A 20608-nucleotide genomic window follows, 5' to 3' on the forward strand; every position below is an offset into this window, starting at 1 on the left:
CTCTCCTCCTCCTCTCCTCCTCTTCCTCCTCTCCTCCTCTTCCTCCTCTCCTCCTCCTCTCCTCCTCTTCCTCCTCTCCTCCTCTTCCTCCTCTCCTCCTCCTCTCCTCCTCCTCAGTGTGTTGGAGGCGGTCCACTCTCTCATCAAACATAAGATCCATCGTTTGCCTGTGATTGACCCGATCAGTGGAAACGCTCTCTACATTTTGACCCACAAGAGGATCCTCAAGTTCCTGCAGCTCTTTGTGAGTATGAACCTTGAGAACCATGAGAGCCAGGAGAACCATGAGAGCCACAAGAACCAGGAGAACCACAAGAACCAGGAGAACCACAAGAACCAGGAGAACCATGAGAACTAGAAGAACCACAAGAAACAGGAGAGCCACAAGAACAAGGAGAACCAGAAGAAACAGGAGAGCCACAAGAACAAGGAGAACCAGAAGAACCAGGAGAGCCACAAGAACCAGGAGAACAAGAAGAACCAGGAGAACCACAAGAACCAGGAGAAACAGAAGAACCATGAGAACTAGAAGAACCACAAGAAACAGGAGAGCCACAAGAACAAGGAGAACCAGAAGAAACAGGAGAGCCACAAGAACAAGGAGAACCAGAAGAACCAGGAGAGCCACAAGAACCAGGAGAACCAGAAGAACCAGGAGAGCCACAAGAACCAGGAGAACCAGAAGAACCATGAGAACCATGAGAACCAGAAGAACCGCAAGAAACAGGAGAGCCACAAGAACCAGAAGAACCAGGAGAGCCACAAGAACCAGGAGAAGCAGAAGAACCATGAGAAGCAGAAGAACCATGAGAACCATGAGAACCACAAGAAACAGGAGAGCCACAAGAACAAGGAGAACCAGAAGAAACAGGAGAGCCACAAGAACAAGGAGAACCAGAAGAACCAGGAGAGCCACAAGAACCAGGAGAACCAGAAGAACCAGGAGAGCCACAAGAACCAGGAGAAACAGAAGAACCATGAGAACCATGAGAACCAGAAGAACCACAAGAAACAGGAGAGCCACAAGAACCAGAAGAACCAGGAGAGCCACAAGAACCAGGAGAAGCAGAAGAACCATGAGAAGCAGAAGAACCATGAGAACCATGAGAACCACAAGAAACAGGAGAGCCACAAGAACAAGGAGAACCAGAAGAAACAGGAGAGCCACAAGAACAAGGAGAACCAGAAGAACCAGGAGAGCCACAAGAACCAGGAGAACCAGAAGAACCAGGAGAGCCACAAGAACCAGGAGAAACAGAAGAACCATGAGAACCATGAGAACCAGAAGAACCACAAGAAACAGGAGAGCCACAAGAACCAGAAGAACCAGGAGAGCCACAAGAACCAGGAGAAGCAGAAGAACCATGAGAAGCAGAAGAACCATGAGAACCATGAGAACCACAAGAAACAGGAGAGCCACAAGAACCAGGAGAACCAGAAGAACCAGGAGAACCAGGAGAGCCACAAGAACCAGGAGAACCAGGAGAGCCACAAGAACCATGAGAACCACAAGAACCACAAGAAACAGGAGAACCAGGAGAGTCACAAGTACCAGGAGAACCAGGAGAGCCACAAGAACCACAAGAACCAGGAGAACCACAAGAACCAGAAGAACCGGAAGAACCAGGATAACCAGGAGAGCCACAAGAACCAGAAGAACCAGAAGAACCAGGAGAACCAGAAGAACCAGAAGAGCCACAATAACCAGAAGAACCAGAAGAACCAGGAGAGCCACAAGAACCAGAAGAACCAGAAGAACCAGACTTAGACCTCCCACAATGCTCTTCACTTCTTATCTCTGACGAAAGACGTTGTAGTGGCAAAAATCTCTCGATGACACAAAGAATCAAGTTGTCTCGTTTCAAAATTAAACTGTTTAATTTTGTGGCTGAATCAGAAAGAAACTCGTGTGGACTCGTTCTCATGGACGCCCGAGTCCACGCGTCTGTCTCTTGCCTGCTTCCCAAAATGTGTGTCTCCCAAGTCCTCCTGTCCCACCTCTGTCCCCTTCCTTTAATCACAGATGGTCACATGACCATTCCACATTTACATCTCACAGCAGGTCTTAGAGGACATAGATGCAAATGGGACAGGCAGAAGGACAACCAGAGACACAGGGTTTACATTTACATTCTGATGATTGCTCTGGTGTGAGGGCGTGGCCCTGTGTCCAGACATGGAGATGATTGCTCTGGTGTGAGGGCGTGGCCCTGTGTCCAGACATGGAGATGATTGCTCTGGTGTGAGGGCGTGGCCCTGTGTCCAGACATGGAGATGATTGCTCTGGTGTGAGGGCGTGGCCCTGTGTCCAGACATGGAGATGATTGCTCTGGTGTGAGGGCGTGGCCCTGTGTCCAGACATGGAGATGATTGCTCTGGTGTGAGGGCGTGGCCCTGTGTCCAGACATGGAGATGATTGCTCTGGTGTGAGGGCGTGGCCCTGTGTCCAGACATGGAGATGATTGCTCTGGTGTGAGGGCGTGGCCCTGTGTCCAGACATGGAGATGATTGCTCTGGTGTGAGGGCGTGGCCCTGTGTCCAGACATGGAGATGATTGCTCTGGTGTGAGGGCGTGGCCCTGTGTCCAGACATGGAGATGATTGCTCTGGTGTGAGGGCGTGGCCCTGTGTCCAGACATGGAGATGATTGCTCTGGTGTGAGGGCGTGGCCCTGTGTCCAGACATGGAGATGTCGGGCTGTGACTTTGGGCGTCACAAAAATGAATTGAATTGAAAGAGACAAAGGGCCAGATTCAGATTCTTATTTTTCCATAACAACGTCTCATGTTTATTCTCTGGATAAATGTTCTGAAGCTCAAGAGCCACATTTCTCCTCCTTCTCCTCTCCTGCTCCTCCTCAGGTGTCAGATGTTTCTCCTGCTCCTCCTCAGGTGTCAGATGTTTCTCCTGCTCCTCCTCAGGTGTTAGATGTTTCTCCTGCTCCTCCTCAGGTGTCAGATGTTTCTCCTGCTCCTCCTCAGGTGTCAGATGTTTCTCCTGCTCCTCCTCAGGTGTCAGATGTTTCTCCTGCTCCTCCTCAGGTGTCAGATGTTTCTCCTGCTCCTCCTCAGGTGTCAGATGTTTCTCCTGCTCCTCCTCAGGTGTCAGATGTTTCTCCTGCTCCTCCTCAGGTGTCAGATGTTTCTCCTGCTCCTCCTCAGGTGTCAGATGTTTCTCCTGCTCCTCCTCAGGTGTCAGATGTTTCTCCTGCTCCTCCTCAGGTGTCAGATGTTTCTCCTGCTCCTCCTCAGGTGTCAGATGTTTCTCCTGCTCCTCCTCAGGTGTTAGATGTTTCTCCTGCTCCTCCTCAGGTGTCAGATGTTTCTCCTGCTCCTCCTCAGGTGTCAGATGTTTCTCCTGCTCCTCCTCAGGTGTCAGATGTTTCTCCTGCTCCTCCTCAGGTGTCAGATGTTTCTCCTGCTCCTCCTCAGGTGTCAGATGTTTCTCCTGCTCCTCCTCAGGTGTTAGATGTTTCTCCTGCTCCTCCTCAGGTGTCAGATGTTTCTCCTGCTCCTCCTCAGGTGTCAGATGTTTCTCCTGCTCCTCCTCAGGTGTTAGATGTTTCTCCTGCTCCTCCTCAGGTGTCAGATGTTTCTCCTGCTCCTCCTCAGGTGTCAGATGTTTCTCCTGCTCCTCCTCAGGTGTCAGATGTTTCTCCTGCTCCTCCTCAGGTGTCAGATGTTTCTCCTGCTCCTCCTCAGGTGTCAGATGTTTCTCCTGCTCCTCCTCAGGTGTCAGATGTTTCTCCTGCTCCTCCTCAGGTGTCAGATGTTTCTCCTGCTCCTCCTCAGGTGTCAGATGTTTCTCCTGCTCCTCCTCAGGTGTTAGATGTTTCTCCTGCTCCTCCTCAGGTGTCAGATGTTTCTCCTGCTCCTCCTCAGGTGTCAGATGTTTCTCCTGCTCCTCCTCAGGTGTCAGATGTTTCTCCTGCTCCTCCTCAGGTGTCAGATGTTTCTCCTGCTCCTCCTCAGGTGTCAGATGTTTCTCCTGCTCCTCCTCAGGTGTCAGATGTTTCTCCTGCTCCTCCTCAGGTGTTAGATGTTTCTCCTGCTCCTCCTCAGGTGTCAGATGTTTCTCCTGCTCCTCCTCAGGTGTTAGATGTTTCTCCTGCTCCTCCTCAGGTGGGTGAGATGGCGATGCCGGCCTTCATGAAGCAGAGTCTGGAGGAGCTCAGAGTTGGGACGTACTCAAACATCGCCTTCATCGCCCCGGACACGCCCCTGTGCACCGCTCTGTCCCTGTTCACCCACAGAAGAGTCTCTGCTCTGCCCGTGGTGGACCACAACGGTACTGGACCTGGACCAGGACTAAAGCTGGACCAGGACCAGGACTAAAGCTGGACCAGGACTAAAGCTGGACCAGGACCAGGACTAAAGCTGGACCAGGACTAAAGCTGGACCAGGACTAAAGCTGGACCAGGACCAGGACTAAAGCTGGACCAGGACTAAAGCTGGACCAGGACCAGGACTAAAGCTGGACCAGGACTAAAGCTGGACCTGGACCAGGACTAAAGCTGGACCTGGACCAGGACTAAAGCTGGACCAGGACCAGGACTAAAGCTGGACCAGGACCAGGACTAAAGCTGGACCTGGACCAGGACTAAAGCTGGACCAGGACCAGGACTAAAGCTGGACCAGGACCAGGACTAAAGCTGGACCAGGACCAGGACTAAAGCTGGACCTGGACCAGGACTAAAGCTGGACCAGGACCAGGACTAAAGCTGGACCAGGACCAGGACTAAAGCTGGACCAGGACCAGGACTAAAGCTGGACCTGGACCAGGACTAAAGCTGGACCTGGACCAGGACTAAAGCTGGACCAGGACCAGGACTAAAGCTGGACCAGGACCAGGACTAAAGCTGGACCTGGACCAGGACTAAAGCTGGACCAGGACCAGGACTAAAGCTGGACCAGGACCAGGACTAAAGCTGGACCAGGACCAGGACTAAAGCTGGACCAGGACCAGGACTAAAGCTGGACCTGGACCAGGACTAAAGCTGGACCAGGACCAGGACTAAAGCTGGACCAGGACCAGGACTAAAGCTGGACCAGGACCAGGACTAAAGCTGGACTTTAAGCTCTTTTCTTCTGTTTCAGGGAAAGTGGTCGACATTTACTCCAAATTTGACGTGATTGTGAGTAACTCTGAGTCTCAGGAGAACGCTCTGGAGAACAGATCAGGAGAACGCTCTGGAGAACAGATCAGGAGAACGCTCTGGAGAACAGATCAGGAGAACGCTCTGGAGAACAGATCAGGAGAAGGCTCAGGAGAACGCTCTGGAGAAGGCTCTGGAGAACGCTCAGGAGAACGCTCTGGAGAACAGATCAGGAGAAGGCTCAGGAGAAGGCTCTGGAGAAGGCTCTGGAGAACGCTCAGGAGAACGCTCTGGAGAACAGATCAGGAGAAGGCTCAGGAGAACGCTCTGGAGAAGGCTCTGGAGAACGCTCAGGAGAACGCTCTGGAGAACAGATCAGGAGAAAGCTCTGGAGAACAGATCAGGAGAAGGTTCAGGAGAACGCTCAGGAGAACGCTCAGGAGAACGCTCTGGAGAACAGATCAGGAGAAGGCTCAGGAGAACGCTCTGGAGAACAGATCAGGAGAAGGCTCAGGAGAACAGATCAGGAGAAGGCTCAGGAGAACGCTCAGGAGAACGCTCTGGAGAACGCTCTGGAGAACGCTCAGGAGGAAAGATCAGGAGAAGGCTCAGGAGAATGTTCAGGAGAACGCTCAAGAGAACGCTCAGGAGAACAGATCAGGAGAATGCTCAGGAGATCACTCTGGAGAACGCTCAGGTGAACGCTCAGGAGAAAAGATCAGGACAAGGCTCAGGAGAACGCTCAGGAGAACGCTCTGGAGAACAGATCAGGAGAAGGCTCAGGAGAACGCTCAGGAGAACAGATCAGGAGAACGCTCTGGAGAACGCTCAGGAGAACAGATCAGGAGAAGGCTCAGGAGAACGCTCTGGAGAAGGCTCTGGAGAACGCTCAGGAGAACAGATCAGGAGAAGGCTCAGGAGAACGCTCTGGAGAAGGCTCTGGAGAACGCTCAGGAGAACAGATCAGGAGAAAGCTCTGGAGAACGCTCTGGAGAAGGCTCTGGAGAACGCTCAGGAGAACGCTCAGGAGAACAGATCAGGAGAAGGCTCTGGAGAACAGATCAGGAGAAGGCTCTGGAGAACGCTCTGGAGAACAGATCAGGAGAAGGCTCAGGAGAACGCTCTGGAGAAGGCTCTGGAGAACGCTCTGGAGAACAGATCAGGAGAAGGCTCAGGAGAACGCTCTGGAGAAGGCTCTGGAGAACGCTCAGGAGAACGCTCAGGAGAACAGATCAGGAGAAGGCTCAGGAGAACGCTCTGGAGAAGGCTCTGGAGAACGCTCAGGAGAACGCTCTGGAGAACAGATCAGGAGAAAGCTCTGGAGAACAGATCAGGAGAAGGCTCAGGAGAACGCTCTGGAGAACGCTCAGGAGAACGCTCAGGAGAACGCTCAGGAGGAAAGATCAGGAGAAGGTTCAGGAGAATGCTCAGGAGAACGCTCAGGAGAACGCTCTGGAGAACAGATCAGGAGAAGGCTCAGGAGAACGCTCTGGAGAACAGATCAGGAGAACAGATCAGGAGAAGGCTGAGGAGAACGCTCAGGAGAACAGATCAGGAGAAGGCTCAGGAGAACGCTCAGGAGAACGCTCTGGAGAACGCTCAGGAGAAAAGATCAGGAGAAGGCTCAGGAGAACGCTCAGGAGAACAGATCAGGAGAAGGCTCAGGAGAACGCTCTGGAGAACGCTCTGGAGAACAGATCAGGAGAAGGCTCAGGAGAACGCTCTGGAGAAGGCTCTGGAGAACGCTCAGGAGAACGCTCTGGAGAACAGATCAGGAGAAAGCTCTGGAGAACAGATCAGGAGAAGGTTCAGGAGAACGCTCAGGAGAACGCTCAGGAGAACGCTCTGGAGAACAGATCAGGAGAAGGCTCAGGAGAACGCTCTGGAGAACAGATCAGGAGAAGGCTCAGGAGAACAGATCAGGAGAAGGCTCAGGAGAACGCTCAGGAGAACGCTCTGGAGAACGCTCTGGAGAACGCTCAGGAGGAAAGATCAGGAGAAGGCTCAGGAGAATGTTCAGGAGAACGCTCAAGAGAACGCTCAGGAGAACAGATCAGGAGAATGCTCAGGAGATCACTCTGGAGAACGCTCAGGTGAACGCTCAGGAGAAAAGATCAGGACAAGGCTCAGGAGAACGCTCAGGAGAACGCTCTGGAGAACAGATCAGGAGAAGGCTCAGGAGAACGCTCAGGAGAACAGATCAGGAGAACGCTCTGGAGAACGCTCAGGAGAACAGATCAGGAGAAGGCTCAGGAGAACGCTCTGGAGAAGGCTCTGGAGAACGCTCAGGAGAACAGATCAGGAGAAGGCTCAGGAGAACGCTCTGGAGAAGGCTCTGGAGAACGCTCAGGAGAACAGATCAGGAGAAAGCTCTGGAGAACGCTCTGGAGAAGGCTCTGGAGAACGCTCAGGAGAACGCTCAGGAGAACAGATCAGGAGAAGGCTCTGGAGAACAGATCAGGAGAAGGCTCTGGAGAACGCTCTGGAGAACAGATCAGGAGAAGGCTCAGGAGAACGCTCTGGAGAAGGCTCTGGAGAACGCTCTGGAGAACAGATCAGGAGAAGGCTCAGGAGAACGCTCTGGAGAAGGCTCTGGAGAACGCTCAGGAGAACGCTCAGGAGAACAGATCAGGAGAAGGCTCAGGAGAACGCTCTGGAGAAGGCTCTGGAGAACGCTCAGGAGAACGCTCTGGAGAACAGATCAGGAGAAAGCTCTGGAGAACAGATCAGGAGAAGGCTCAGGAGAACGCTCTGGAGAACGCTCAGGAGAACGCTCAGGAGAACGCTCAGGAGGAAAGATCAGGAGAAGGTTCAGGAGAATGCTCAGGAGAACGCTCAGGAGAACGCTCTGGAGAACAGATCAGGAGAAGGCTCAGGAGAACGCTCTGGAGAACAGATCAGGAGAACAGATCAGGAGAAGGCTGAGGAGAACGCTCAGGAGAACAGATCAGGAGAAGGCTCAGGAGAACGCTCAGGAGAACGCTCTGGAGAACGCTCAGGAGAAAAGATCAGGAGAAGGCTCAGGAGAACGCTCAGGAGAACAGATCAGGAGAAGGCTCAGGAGAACGCTCTGGAGAACGCTCAGGAGGAAAGATCAGGAGAAGGCTCAGGAGAACGCTCTGGAGAAGGCTCTGGAGAACGTTCAGGAGAACGCTCAGGAGAACGCTCTGGAGAACAGATCAGGAGAAGGCTCAGGAGAACGCTCAGGAGAACAGATCAGGAGAAGGCTCTGGAGAACGCTCTGGAGAAGGCTCAGGAGAACGCTCTGGAGAACGCTCTGGAGAACGCTCAGGAGAAGGCTCAGGAGGAAAGATCAGGAGAAGGTTCAGGAGAACGCTCTGGAGAACAGATCAGGAGAAGGCTCAGGAGAACGCTCTGGAGAACGCTCAGGAGGAAAGATCAGGAGAAGGCTCAGGAGAATGTTAAGGTGAACAGATCAGGAGAACGCTCTGGAGAACGCTCTGGAGAATGCCCTGGAGAATGCTCAGTAGAACGCTCAGGAGAAAAGATCAGGAGAACGCTCAGGAGAACGCTCAGGAGAACACTCAGGAGAATGCTCTAGAGAACAGATAAGGAGAACGCTCTGGAGAATGCTCAGGAGAACGCCCTGGAGAAAAAAAGCAGGAGAAGTCTCAGGAGAATGCTCTGGAGAACGCTGTGGAGAACGCTCAGGAGGAAAGATCAGGAGAAGGCTCAGGAGAATGTTCAGGAGAACGCTCAGGAGAACGCTCTGGAGTACAGATCAGGAGACGGCTCAGGAGAACGCTCTGGAGAACAGATCAGGAGAAGGCTCAGGAGAACGCTCAGGATAACAGATCAGGAGAAGGCTCAGGAGAACGCTCAGGAGAAGGCTCTGGAGAACAGATCAGGAGAAGGCTCAGGAGGAAAGATCAGGAGAAGGTTCAGGAGAATGCTCAGGAGAACGCTCAGGAGAACGCTCAGGAGAACGCTCAGGAGGAAAGATCAGGAGAAGGTTCAGGAGAATGCTCAGGAGAACGCTCAGGAGAACGCTCTGGAGAACAGATCAGGAGAAGGCTCAGGAGAACGCTCTGGAGAACAGATCAGGAGAACAGATCAGGAGAAGGCTGAGGAGAACGCTCAGGAGAACAGATCAAAAGAAGGCTCAGGAGAACGCTCAGGAGAACAGATCAGGAGAAGGCTCAGGAGAACGCTCTGGAGAACAGATCAGGAGAAGGCTCAGGAGAAGGCTCAGGAGAAGGCTCAGGAGAACGCTCAGGAGAAAAGATCAGGAGAACAGATCAGGAGAATGCTCTGGAGAACAGATCAGGAGAACGCTCTGGAGAACGCTCAGGAGAAAAGATCAGGAGAAGGCTCAGGAAAATGCTCTGGAGAACGCTTTGGAGAACGCTCTGGAGAACGCTCAGGATAATTCTCTGGAGAACAGATCAGGAGAAGGCTCAGGAGAACGCTCTGGAGAACGCTCAAGAGAAAGATCAGGAGAAGGCCCAGGAGAACGCTCTGGCGAACGCTTATGAGAATGCTCTGGAGAAAAGATCAGGAGAAGGCTCAGGAGAAGGCTCAGGAGAACGCCCAGGAGAATGCTCTGGAGAACAGATCAGGAGAACAGATCAGGAGAATGTTCTGGAGAACAGATCAGGAGAAGGCTCAGGAGAAGGCTCAGGAGAACAGAAATCAGGAGAAGGCTCTAGAGAAGGCTCTGGAGAACGCTCAGGAGAACGCTCTGGAGAACAGATCAGGAGAAGGCTCAGGAGAACGCTCTGGAGAACGCTCAGGAGAAAAAAAGCAGGAGAAGGCTCAGGAGAATGCTCTGGAGAACGCTCTGGAGAACGCTCTGGAGAACGCTCAGGAGGAAAGATCAGGAGAAGGCTCAGGACAAGGCTCAGGAGAACGCTCAGGAGAACGCTCTGGAGAACAGATCAGGAGAAGGCTCAGGAGAACGCTCTGGAGAACAGATAGGAAGGCTCAGGAGAACGCTCAGGAGAACAGATCAGGAGAACGCTTTGAGAACGCTCAGGAGAACAGATCAGGAGAAGGCTCAGGAGAACAGATCAGGAGAAGGCTCTGGAGAACGCTCTGGAGAACAGATCAGGAGAAGGCTCAGGAGAACGCTCTGGAGAACAGATCAGGAGAAGGCTCAGGAGAACGCTCTGGAGAACGCTCAGGAGAACGCTCAGGAGAAAAGATCAGGACAAGGCTCAGGAGAACGCTCAGGAGAACGCTCTGGAGAACAGATAAGGAGAAGGCTCAGGAGAACGCTCTGGAGAACAGATAGGAAGGCTCAGGAGAACGCTCAGGAGAACCGATCAGGAGAACGCTTTGAGAACGCTCAGGAGAACAGATCAGGAGAAGGCTCAGGAGAACAGATCAGGAGAAGGCTCTGGAGAACGCTCTGGAGAACGCTCAGGAGAAAAGATCAGGAGAAGGCTCAGGAGAACGCTCTGGAGAACAGATCAGGAGAAGGCTCAGGAGAAAGCTCTGGAGAACGCTCAGGAGAAAAGATCAGGAGAAGGCTCAGGAAAACGCTCAGGAAAACGCTCAGGAGAACGCTCTGGAGAACGCTCTGGAGAAAAGATCAGGAGAAGGCTCAGGAGAACGCCCAAAGAATGCTCTAGAGAACAGATCAGGAGAACAGATCAGGAGAATGCTCTGGAGAACAGATCAGGAGAACGCTCTGGAGAACGCTCAGGAGAAAAGATCAGGAGAAGGCTCAGGAAAATGCTCAGGAGAAATATCAGAACAGATCAGGAGAAGGCTCAGGAAAATGCTCTGGAGAACGCTTTGGAGAACGCTCTGGAGAACGCTCAGGAGAATTCTCTGGAGAACAGATCAGGAGAAGGCTCAGGAGAACGCTCTGGAGAACTCTCAAGAGAAAAGATCAGGAGAAGGCTCAGGAGAACGCTCAGGAAAACGCTCAGGAAAACGCTCAGGAGAACAGATCAGGAGAACGCTCTGGAGAACGCTCTGGAGAACGCTCTGGAGAACACTCAGGAGAACGCTCTGGAGAACGCTCAGGAGAACAGATCAGGAGAAGGCTCAGGAGAACGCTCTGTAGAACGCTCTGTAGAACGCTCAGGAGAACGCTCAGGAGAAAAGATCAGGAGAAGGCTCAGGAGAATGCTCAGGAAAACGCTCAGGAGAATGCTCTGGAGAACAGATCAGGAGAAGGCTCAGGAGAACGCTCTGGAGAACAGATCAGGAGAAGGCTCAGGAGAACGCTCAGGAGAACAGATCAGGAGAAGGCTCAGGAGAACGCTCTGGAGAACGCTCTGGAGAACGCTCAGGAGAATAGATCAGGAGAAGGCCCAGGAGAACGCTCTGGTGAACGCTTATGAGAATGCTCTGGAGAAAAGATCAGGAGAAGGCTCAGGAGAAGGCTCAGGAGAACGCCCAGGAGAATGCTCTGGAGAACAGATCAGGAGAACAGATCAGGAGAATGTTCTGGAGAACAGATCAGGAGAAGGCTCAGGAGAACGCTCAGGAGAACAGAAATCAGGAGAAGGCTCTAGAGAAGGCTCTGGAGAACGCTCAGGAGAACGCTCTGGAGAACAGATCAGGAGAAGGCTCAGGAGAACGCTCTGGAGAACGCTCAGGAGAAAAAAAGCAGGAGAAGGCTCAGGAGAATGCTCTGGAGAACGCTCTGGAGAACGCTCAGGAGGAAAGATCAGGAGAAGGCTCAGGAGAATGTTCAGGAGAACGTTCAGGAGAACGCTCTGGAGTACAGATCAGGAGACGGCTCAGGAGAACGCTCTGGAGAACAGATCAGGAGAAGGCTCAGGAGAACGCTCAGGAGAACAGAATCGGAGAACGCTCTGGAGAACGCTCTGGAGAAAAGGTCAGGAGAATGCTCAGGAGAACGCTCAGGAGAACAGATCAGGAGAAGGCTCAGGAGAACGCTCTGGAGAACGCCCTGGAGAAAGCTCACTAGAACACTCAGGAGAAAAGATCAGGACAAGGCTCAGGAGAACGCCCAGGAGAATGCTCTGGAGAACAGATCAGGAGAACAGATCAGGAGAACGCTCTGGAGAACAGATCAGGAGAATGCTCAGGAGAACGCTCAGGAGAACAGATCAGGAGAAGGCTCTAGAGAAGGCTCTGGAGAACGCTCAGGAGAACGCTCTGGAGAACGCTCTTGAGAACAGATCAGGAGAAGGCTCAGGAGAATGCTCAGGAAAACGCTCAGGAGAATGCTCTGGAGAACAGATCAGGAGAAGGCTCAGGAGAACGCTCTGGAGAACAGATCAGGAGAAGGCTCAGGAGAACGCTCAGGAGAACAGATCAGGAGAAGGCTCAGGAGAACGCTCTGGAGAACGCTCAGGAGAACGCTCTGGAGAACGCTCTGGAGAACGCTCAGGAGAATAGATCAGGAGAAGGCCCAGGAGAACGCTCTGGCGAACGCTTATGAGAATGCTCTGGAGAAAAGATCAGGAGAAGGCTCAGGAGAAGGCTCAGGAGAACGCCCAGGAGAATGCTCTGGAGAACAGATCAGGAGAACAGATCAGGAGAATGTTCTGGAGAACAGATCAGGAGAAGGCTCAGGAGAACAGATCAGGAGAAGGCTCTGGAGAACGCTCTGGAGAACAGATCAGGAGAACGCTCTGGAGAACAGATCAGGAGAAGGCTCTGGAGAACAGATCAGGAGAAGGCTCTGGAGAACGCTCTGGAGAACAGATCAGGAGAAGGCTCAGGAGAACGCTCTGGAGAAGGCTCTGGAGAACGATCTGGAGAACAGATCAGGAGAAGGCTCAGGAGAACGCTCTGGAGAAGGCTCTGGAGAACGCTCAGGAGAACACTCAGGAGAACAGATCAGGAGAAGGCTCAGGAGAACGCTCTGGAGAAGGCTCTGGAGAACGCTCAGGAGAACGCTCTGGAGAACGCTCTGGAGAACGCTCAGGAGAATAGATCAGGAGAAGGCCCAGGAGAACGCTCTGGCGAACGCTTATGAGAATGCTCTGGAGAAAAGATCAGGAGAAGGCTCAGGAGAAGGCTCAGGAGAACGCCCAGGAGAATGCTCTGGAGAACAGATCAGGAGAACAGATCAGGAGAATGTTCTGGAGAACAGATCAGGAGAAGGCTCAGGAGAACAGATCAGGAGAAGGCTCTGGAGAACGCTCTGGAGAACAGATCAGGAGAACGCTCTGGAGAACAGATCAGGAGAAGGCTCTGGAGAACAGATCAGGAGAAGGCTCTGGAGAACGCTCTGGAGAACAGATCAGGAGAAGGCTCAGGAGAACGCTCTGGAGAAGGCTCTGGAGAACGATCTGGAGAACAGATCAGGAGAAGGCTCAGGAGAACGCTCTGGAGAAGGCTCTGGAGAACGCTCAGGAGAACACTCAGGAGAACAGATCAGGAGAAGGCTCAGGAGAACGCTCTGGAGAAGGCTCTGGAGAACGCTCAGGAGAACGCTCTGGAGAACAGATCAGGAGAAAGCTCTGGAGAACAGATCAGGAGAAGGCTCAGGAGAACGCTCTGGAGAACGCTCTGGAGAACGCTCAGGAGAACGCTCAGGAGGAAAGGTCAGGAGAAGGTTCAGGAGAATGCTCAGGAGAACGCTCAGGAGAACGCTCTGGAGAACAGATCAGGAGAAGGCTCAGGAGAACGCTCTGGAGAACAGATCAGGAGAAGGCTCAGGAGAAAATAATCAGGAGAACGCTCTGGAGAACGCTCAGGAGAACAGATCAGGAGAAGGCTGAGGAGAACGCTCAGGAGAACAGATCAGGAGAAGGCTCAGGAGAACGCTCAGGAGAACGCTCTGGAGAACGCTCAGGAGAAAAGATCAGGAGAAGGCTCAGGAGAAGGCTCAGGAGAACAGATCAGGAGAAGGCTCAGGAGAACGCTCTGGAGAACGCTCAGGAGGAAAGATCAGGAGAAGGCTCAGGAGAACGCTCTGGAGAAGGCTCTGGAGAACGCTCAGGAGAACGCTCAGGAGAACGCTCTGGAGAACAGATCAGGAGAAGGCTCAGGAGAACGCTCAGGAGAACAGATCAGGAGAAGGCTCTGGAGAACGCTCTGGAGAAGGCTCAGGAGAACGCTCTGGAGAACGCTCTGGAGAACGCTCAGGAGAAGGCTCAGGAGGAAAGATCAGGAGAAGGTTCAGGAGAACGCTCTGGAGAACAGATCAGGAGAAGGCTCAGGAGAACGCTCTGGAGAACGTTCAGGAGGAAAGATCAGGAGAAGGCTCAGGAGAATGTTAAGGTGAACAGATCAGGAGAACGCTCTGGAGAACGCTCTGGAGAATGCCCTGGAGAATGCTCAGTAGAACGCTCAGGAGAAAAGATCAGGAGAAGGCTCAGGAGAACGCTCAGGAGAACGCTCAGGAGAATGCTCTAGAGAACAGATAAGGAGAACGCTCTGGAGAACGCTCAGGAGAACGCCCTGGAGAAAAAAAGCAGGAGAAGTCTCAGGAGAATGCTCTGGAGAACGCTCTGGAGAACGCTCAGGAGGAAAGATCAGGAGAAGGCTCAGGAGAATGTTCAGGAGAACGCTCAGGAGAACGCTCTGGAGTACAGATCAGGAGACGGCTCAGGAGAACGCTCTGGAGAACAGATCAGGAGAAGGCTCAGGAGAACGCTCAGGATAACAGATCAGGAGAAGGCTCAGGAGAACGCTCAGGAGAAGGCTCTGGAGAACAGATCAGGAGAAGGCTCAGGAGAACGCTCTGTTGAAAATATCAGGAGAAGGCTCAGGAGAACGCTCAGGAGAACAGATCAAAAGAAGGCTCAGGAGAACGCTCAGGAGAACAGATCAGGAGAAGGCTCAGGAGAACGCTCTGGAGAACAGATCAGGAGAAGGCTCAGGAGAACGCTCTGGAGAACGCTCAGGAGAACGCTCAGGAGAAAAGATCAGGACAAGGCTCAGGAGAACGCTCAGGAGAACGCTCTGGAGAACAGATCAGGAGAAGGCTCAGGAGAACGCTCTGGAGAACAGATAGGAAGGCTCAGGAAAACGCTCAGGAGAACAGATCAGGAGAACGCTTTGAGAACGCTCAGGAGAACAGATCAGGAGAAGGCTCAGGAGAACAGATCAGGAGAAGGCTCTGGAGAACGCTCTGGAGAACGCTCAGGAGAAAAGATCAGGAGAAGGCTCAGGAGAACGCTCTGGAGAACAGATCAGGAGAAGGCTCAGGAGAAAGCTCTGGAGAACGCTCAGGAGAAAAGATCAGGAGAAGGCTCAGGAAAACGCTCAGGAAAACGCTCAGGAGAACGCTCTGGAGAACAGATCAGGAGAAGGCTCATGAGAAAGCTCTGGAGAACAGATCAGGAGAAGGCTCAGGAGAACGCTCAGGAGAACAGATATGGAGAACGCTCTGGAGAACGCTCAGAAGAACAGATCAGGAGAAGGCTCAGGAGAAGGCTCAGGAGAACGCTCTGGAGAACGCTCTGGAGAACGCTCTGGAGAAAAGATCAGGAGAACAGATCAGGAGAATGCTCTGGAGAACAGATCAGGAGAACGCTCTGGAGAACGCTCAGGAGAAAAGATCAGGAGAAGGCTCAGGAAAACGCTCAGGAGAAATATCAGGAGAACAGATCAGGAGAAGGCTCAGGAAAATGCTCTGGAGAACGCTTTGGAGAACGCTCTGGAGAACGCTCAGGATAATTCTCTGGAGAACAGATCAGGAGAAGGCTCAGGAGAACGCTCTGGAGAACGCTCAAGAGAAAAGATCAGGAGAAGGCTCAGGAGAACGCTCAGGAAAACGCTCAGGAGAACAGATCAGGAGAACGCTCTGGAGAACGCTCTGGAGAACGCTCTGGAGAACACTCAGGAGAACGCTCTGGAGAACGCTCAGGAGAACAGATCAGGAGAAGGCTCAGGAGAACGCTCTGTAGAACGCTCAGGAGAACGCTCAGGAGAAAAGATCAGGAGAAGGCTCAGGAGAATGCTCAGAAAAACGCTCAGGAGAATGCTCTGGAGAACAGATCAGGAGAAGGCTCAGGAGAACGCTCTGGAGAACAGATCAGGAGAAGGCTCAGGAGAACGCTCAGGAGAACAGATCAGGAGAAGGCTCAGGAGAACGCTCTGGAGAACGCTCTGGAGAACGCTCAGGAGAATAGATCAGGAGAAGGCCCAGGAGAACGCTCTGGCGAACGCTTATGAGAATGCTCTGGAGAAAAGATCAGGAGAAGGCTCAGGAGAAGGCTCAGGAGAACGCCCAGGAGAATGCTCTGGAGAACAGATCAGGAGAACAGATCAGGAGAATGTTCTGGAGAACAGATCAGGAGAAGGCTCAGGAGAACGCTCAGGAGAACAGAAATCAGGAGAAGGCTCTAGAGAAGGCTCTGGAGAACGCTCAGGAGAACGCTCTGGAGAACAGATCAGGAGAAGGCTCAGGAGAACGCTCTGGAGAACGCTCAGGAGAAAAAAAGCAGGAGAAGGCTCAGGAGAATGCTCTGGAGAACGCTCTGGAGAACGCTCAGGAGGAAAGATCAGGAGAAGGCTCAGGAGAATGTTCAGGAGAACGCTCAGGAGAACGCTCTGGAGTACAGATCAGGAGACGGCTCAGGAGAACGCTCTGGAGAACAGATCAGGAGAAGGCTCAGGAGAACGCTCTGGAGAACGCCCTGGAGAAAGCTCACTAGAACGCTCAGGAGAAAAGATCAGGAGAAGGCTCAGGAGAACGCCCAGGAGAATGCTCTGGAGAACAGATCAGGAGAACAGATCAGGAGAACGCTCTGGAGAACAGATCAAGAGAAGGCTCAGGAGAACGCTCAGGAGAACAGATCAGGAGAAGGCTCAGGAGAACGCTCTGGAGAACGCTCTGGAGAACGCTCAGGAGAATAGATCAGGAGAAGGCCCAGGAGAACGCTCTGGAGAACAGATCAGGAGAAGGCTCAGGAGAACGCTCTGGAGAACGCCCTGGAGAAAGCTCACTAGAACGCTCAGGAGAAAAGATCAGGAGAAGGCTCAGGAGAACGCCCAGGAGAATGCTCTGGAGAACAGATCAGGAGAACAGATCAGGAGAACGCTCTGGAGAACAGATCAGGAGAATGCTCAGGAGAACGCTCAGGAGAACAGATCAGGAGAAGGCTCTAGAGAAGGCTCTGGAGAACGCTCAGGAGAACGCTCTGGAGAACGCTCAGGAGAACAGATCAGGAGAAGGCTCAGGAGAATGCTCAGGAAAACGCTCAGGAGAATGCTCTGGAGAACAGATCAGGAGAAGGCTCAGGAGAACGCTCTGGAGAACAGATCAAGAGAAGGCTCAGGAGAACGCTCAGGAGAACAGATCAGGAGAAGGCTCAGGAGAACGCTCTGGAGAACGCTCTGGAGAACGCTCAGGAGAATAGATCAGGAGAAGGCCCAGGAGAACGCTCTGGCGAACGCTTATGAGAATGCTCTGGAGAAAAGATCAGGAGAAGGCTCAGGAGAACGCCCAGGAGAATGCTCTGGAGAACAGATCAGGAGAACAGATCAGGAGAATGTTCTGGAGAACAGATCAGGAGAAGGCTCAGGAGAACGCTCAGGAGAACAGAAATCAGGAGAAGGCTCTAGAGAAGGCTCTGGAGAACGCTCAGGAGAACGCTCTGGAGAACAGATCAGGAGAAGGCTCAGGAGAACGCTCTGGAGAACGCTCAGGAGAAAAAAAGCAGGAGAAGGCTCAGGAGAATGCTCTGGAGAACGCTCTGGAGAACGCTCAGGAGGAAAGATCAGGAGAAGGCTCAGGAGAATGTTCAGGAGAACGCTCAGGAGAACGCTCTGGAGTACAGATCAGGAGACGGCTCAGGAGAACGCTCTGGAGAACAGATCAGGAGAAGGCTCAGGAGAACTCTCAGGAGAACAGAATCGGAGAACGCTCTGGAGAACGCTCTGGAGAAAAGGTCAGGAGAATGCTCAGGAGAACGCTCAGGAGAACGCCCTGGAGAAAGCTCACTAGAACGCTCAGGAGAAAAGATCAGGAGAAGGCTCAGGAGAACGCCCAGGAGAATGCTCTGGAGAACAGATCAGGAGAACAGATCAGGAGAACGCTCTGGAGAACAGATCAGGAGAATGCTCAGGAGAACGCTCTGGAGAAGGCTCTGGAGAACGCTCAGGAGAACGCTCTGGAGAACAGAACAGGAGAAAGCTCTGGAGAACAGATCAGGAGAAGGCTCAGGAGAACGCTCTGGAGAACGCTCTGGAGAACGCTCAGGAGAACGCTCAGGAGGAAAGATCAGGAGAAGGTTCAGGAGAATGCTCAGGAGAACGCTCAGGAGAACGCTCTGGAGAACAGATCAGGAGAAGGCTCAGGAGAACGCTCTGGAGAACAGATCAGGAGAAGGCTCAGGAGAAAATAATCAGGAGAACGCTCTGGAGAACGCTCAGGAGAACAGATCAGGAGAAGGCTGAGGAGAACGCTCAGGAGAACAGATCAGGAGAAGGCTCAGGAGAACGCTCAGGAGAACGCTCTGGAGAACGCTCAGGAGAAAAGATCAGGAGAAGGCTCAGGAGAACGCTCAGGAGAACAGATCAGGAGAAGGCTCAGGAGAACGCTCTGGAGAACGCTCAGGAGGAAAGATCAGGAGAAGGCTCAGGAGAACGCTCTGGAGAAGGCTCTGGAGAACGCTCAGGAGAACGCTCAGGAGAACGCTCTGGAGAACAGATCAGGAGAAAGCTCTGGAGAACAGATCAGGAGAAGGCTCAGGAGAACGCTCAGGAGAACAGATCAGGAGAAGGCTCTGGCGAACGCTCTGGAGAAGGCTCAGGAGAACGCTCTGGAGAACGCTCTGGAGAAGGCTCAGGAGGAAAGATCAGGAGAAGGTTCAGGAGAACGCTCTGGAGAACAGATCAGGAGAAGGCTCAGGAGAACGCTCTGGAGAACGCTCAGGAGGAAAGATCAGGAGAAGGCTCAGGAGAATGTTAAGGTGAACAGATCAGGAGAACGCTCTGGAGAACGCTCTGGAGAATGCCCTGGAGAATGCTCAGTAGAACGCTCAGGAGAAAAGATCAGGAGAAGGCTCAGGAGAACGCTCAGGATAACGCTCAGGAGAATGCTCTAGAGAACAGATAAGGAGAACGCTCTGGAGAACGCTCAGGAGAACGCCCTGGAGAAAAAAAGCAGGAGAAGTCTCAGGAGAGTGCTCTGGAGAACGCTCTGGAGAACCCTCAGGAGGAAAGATCAGGAGAAGGCTCAGGAGAATGTTCAGGAGAACGCTCAGGAGAACGCTCTGGAGTACAGATAAGGAGACGGCTCAGGAGAACGCTCTGGAGAACAGATCAGGAGAAGGCTCAGGAGAACGCTCAGGAGAACAGATCAGGAGAAGGCTCAGGAGAACGCTCAGGAGAAGGCTCTGGAGAACAGATCAGGAGAAGGCTCAGGAGAACGCTCTGTTGAAAATATCAGGAGAAGGCTCAGGAGAACGCTCAGGAGAACAGATCAAAAGAAGGCTCAGGAGAACGCTCAGGAGAACAGATCAGGAGAAGGCTCAGGAGAACGCTCTGGAGAACAGATCAGGAGAAGGCTCAGGAGAACGCTCTGGAGAACGCTCAGGAGAACGCTCAGGAGAAAAGATCAGGACAAGGCTCAGGAGAACGCTCAGGAGAACGCTCTGGAGAACAGATCAGGAGAAGGCTCAGGAGAACGCTCTGGAGAACAGATAGGAAGGCTCAGGAGAACGCTCAGGAGAACAGATCAGGAGAACGCTTTGAGAACGCTCAGGAGAACAGATCAGGAGAAGGCTCAGGAGAACAGATCAGGAGAAGGCTCTGGAGAACGCTCTGGAGAACGCTCAGGAGAAAATATCAGGAGAAGGCTCAGGAGAACGCTCTGGAGAACAGATCAGGAGAAGGCTCAGGATAAAGCTCTGGAGAACGCTCAGGAGAAAAGATCAGGAGAAGGCTCAGGAAAACGCTCAGGAAAACGCTCAGGAGAACGCTCTGGAGAACAGATCAGGAGAAGGCTCATGAGAAAGCTCTGGAGAACAGATCAGGAGAAGGCTCAGGAGAACGCTCAGGAGAACAGATATGGAGAACGCTCTGGAGAACGCTCAGAAGAACAGATCAGGAGAAGGCTCAGGAGAACGCTCAGGAGAACGCTCTGGAGAACGCTCTGGAGAAAAGATCAGGAGAAGGCTCAGGAGAACGCCCAAAGAATGCTCTAGAGAACAGATCAGGAGAATGCTCTGGAGAACAGATCAGGAGAACGCTCTGGAGAACGCTCAGGAGAAAAGATCAGGAGAAGGCTCAGGAAAACGCTCAGGAGAAATATCAGGAGAACAGATCAGGAGAAGGCTCAGGAAAATGCTCTGGAGAACGCTTTGGAGAACGCTCTGGAGAACGCTCAGGAGAATTCTCTGGAGAACAGATCAGGAGAAGGCTCAGGAGAACGCTCTGGAGAACGCTCAAGAGAAAAGATCAGGAGAAGGCTCAGGAGAACGCTCAGGAAAACGCTCAGGAAAACGCTCAGGAGAACAGATCAGGAGAACGCTCTGGAGAACGCTCTGGAGAACGCTCTGGAGAACACTCAGGAGAACGCTCTGGAGAACGCTCAGGAGAACAGATCAGGAGAAGGCTCAGGAGAACGCTCAGGAGAAAAGATCAGGAGAAGGCTCAGGAGAATGCTCAG

At 52.7% G+C, this 20608-nt stretch overlaps 1 protein-coding gene across 1 annotated transcript in view; it reads left to right on the top strand.

The window, feature by feature from the left end:
- The window catches only part of LOC140364286 (5'-AMP-activated protein kinase subunit gamma-2-like), a 59401-nt gene that overhangs the window by 20752 nt on the left and 18041 nt on the right, over nt 1-20608 (top strand). The window contains exons 6-8 of the mRNA XM_072450379.1: nt 118-244; nt 4121-4286; nt 5096-5133. Of these exons, the coding sequence (XP_072306480.1) occupies nt 118-244; nt 4121-4286; nt 5096-5133 (331 nt within the window). The remainder of the gene's footprint in view (nt 1-117; nt 245-4120; nt 4287-5095; nt 5134-20608) is intronic.

This window comes from Eucyclogobius newberryi, unplaced genomic scaffold (assembly GCF_026437365.1).
Source record: "Eucyclogobius newberryi isolate DKJ021-1_F unplaced genomic scaffold, fEucNew1.0.hap1 SCAF_18, whole genome shotgun sequence".
Lineage (NCBI taxonomy): Eukaryota > Metazoa > Chordata > Actinopteri > Gobiiformes > Gobiidae > Eucyclogobius > Eucyclogobius newberryi.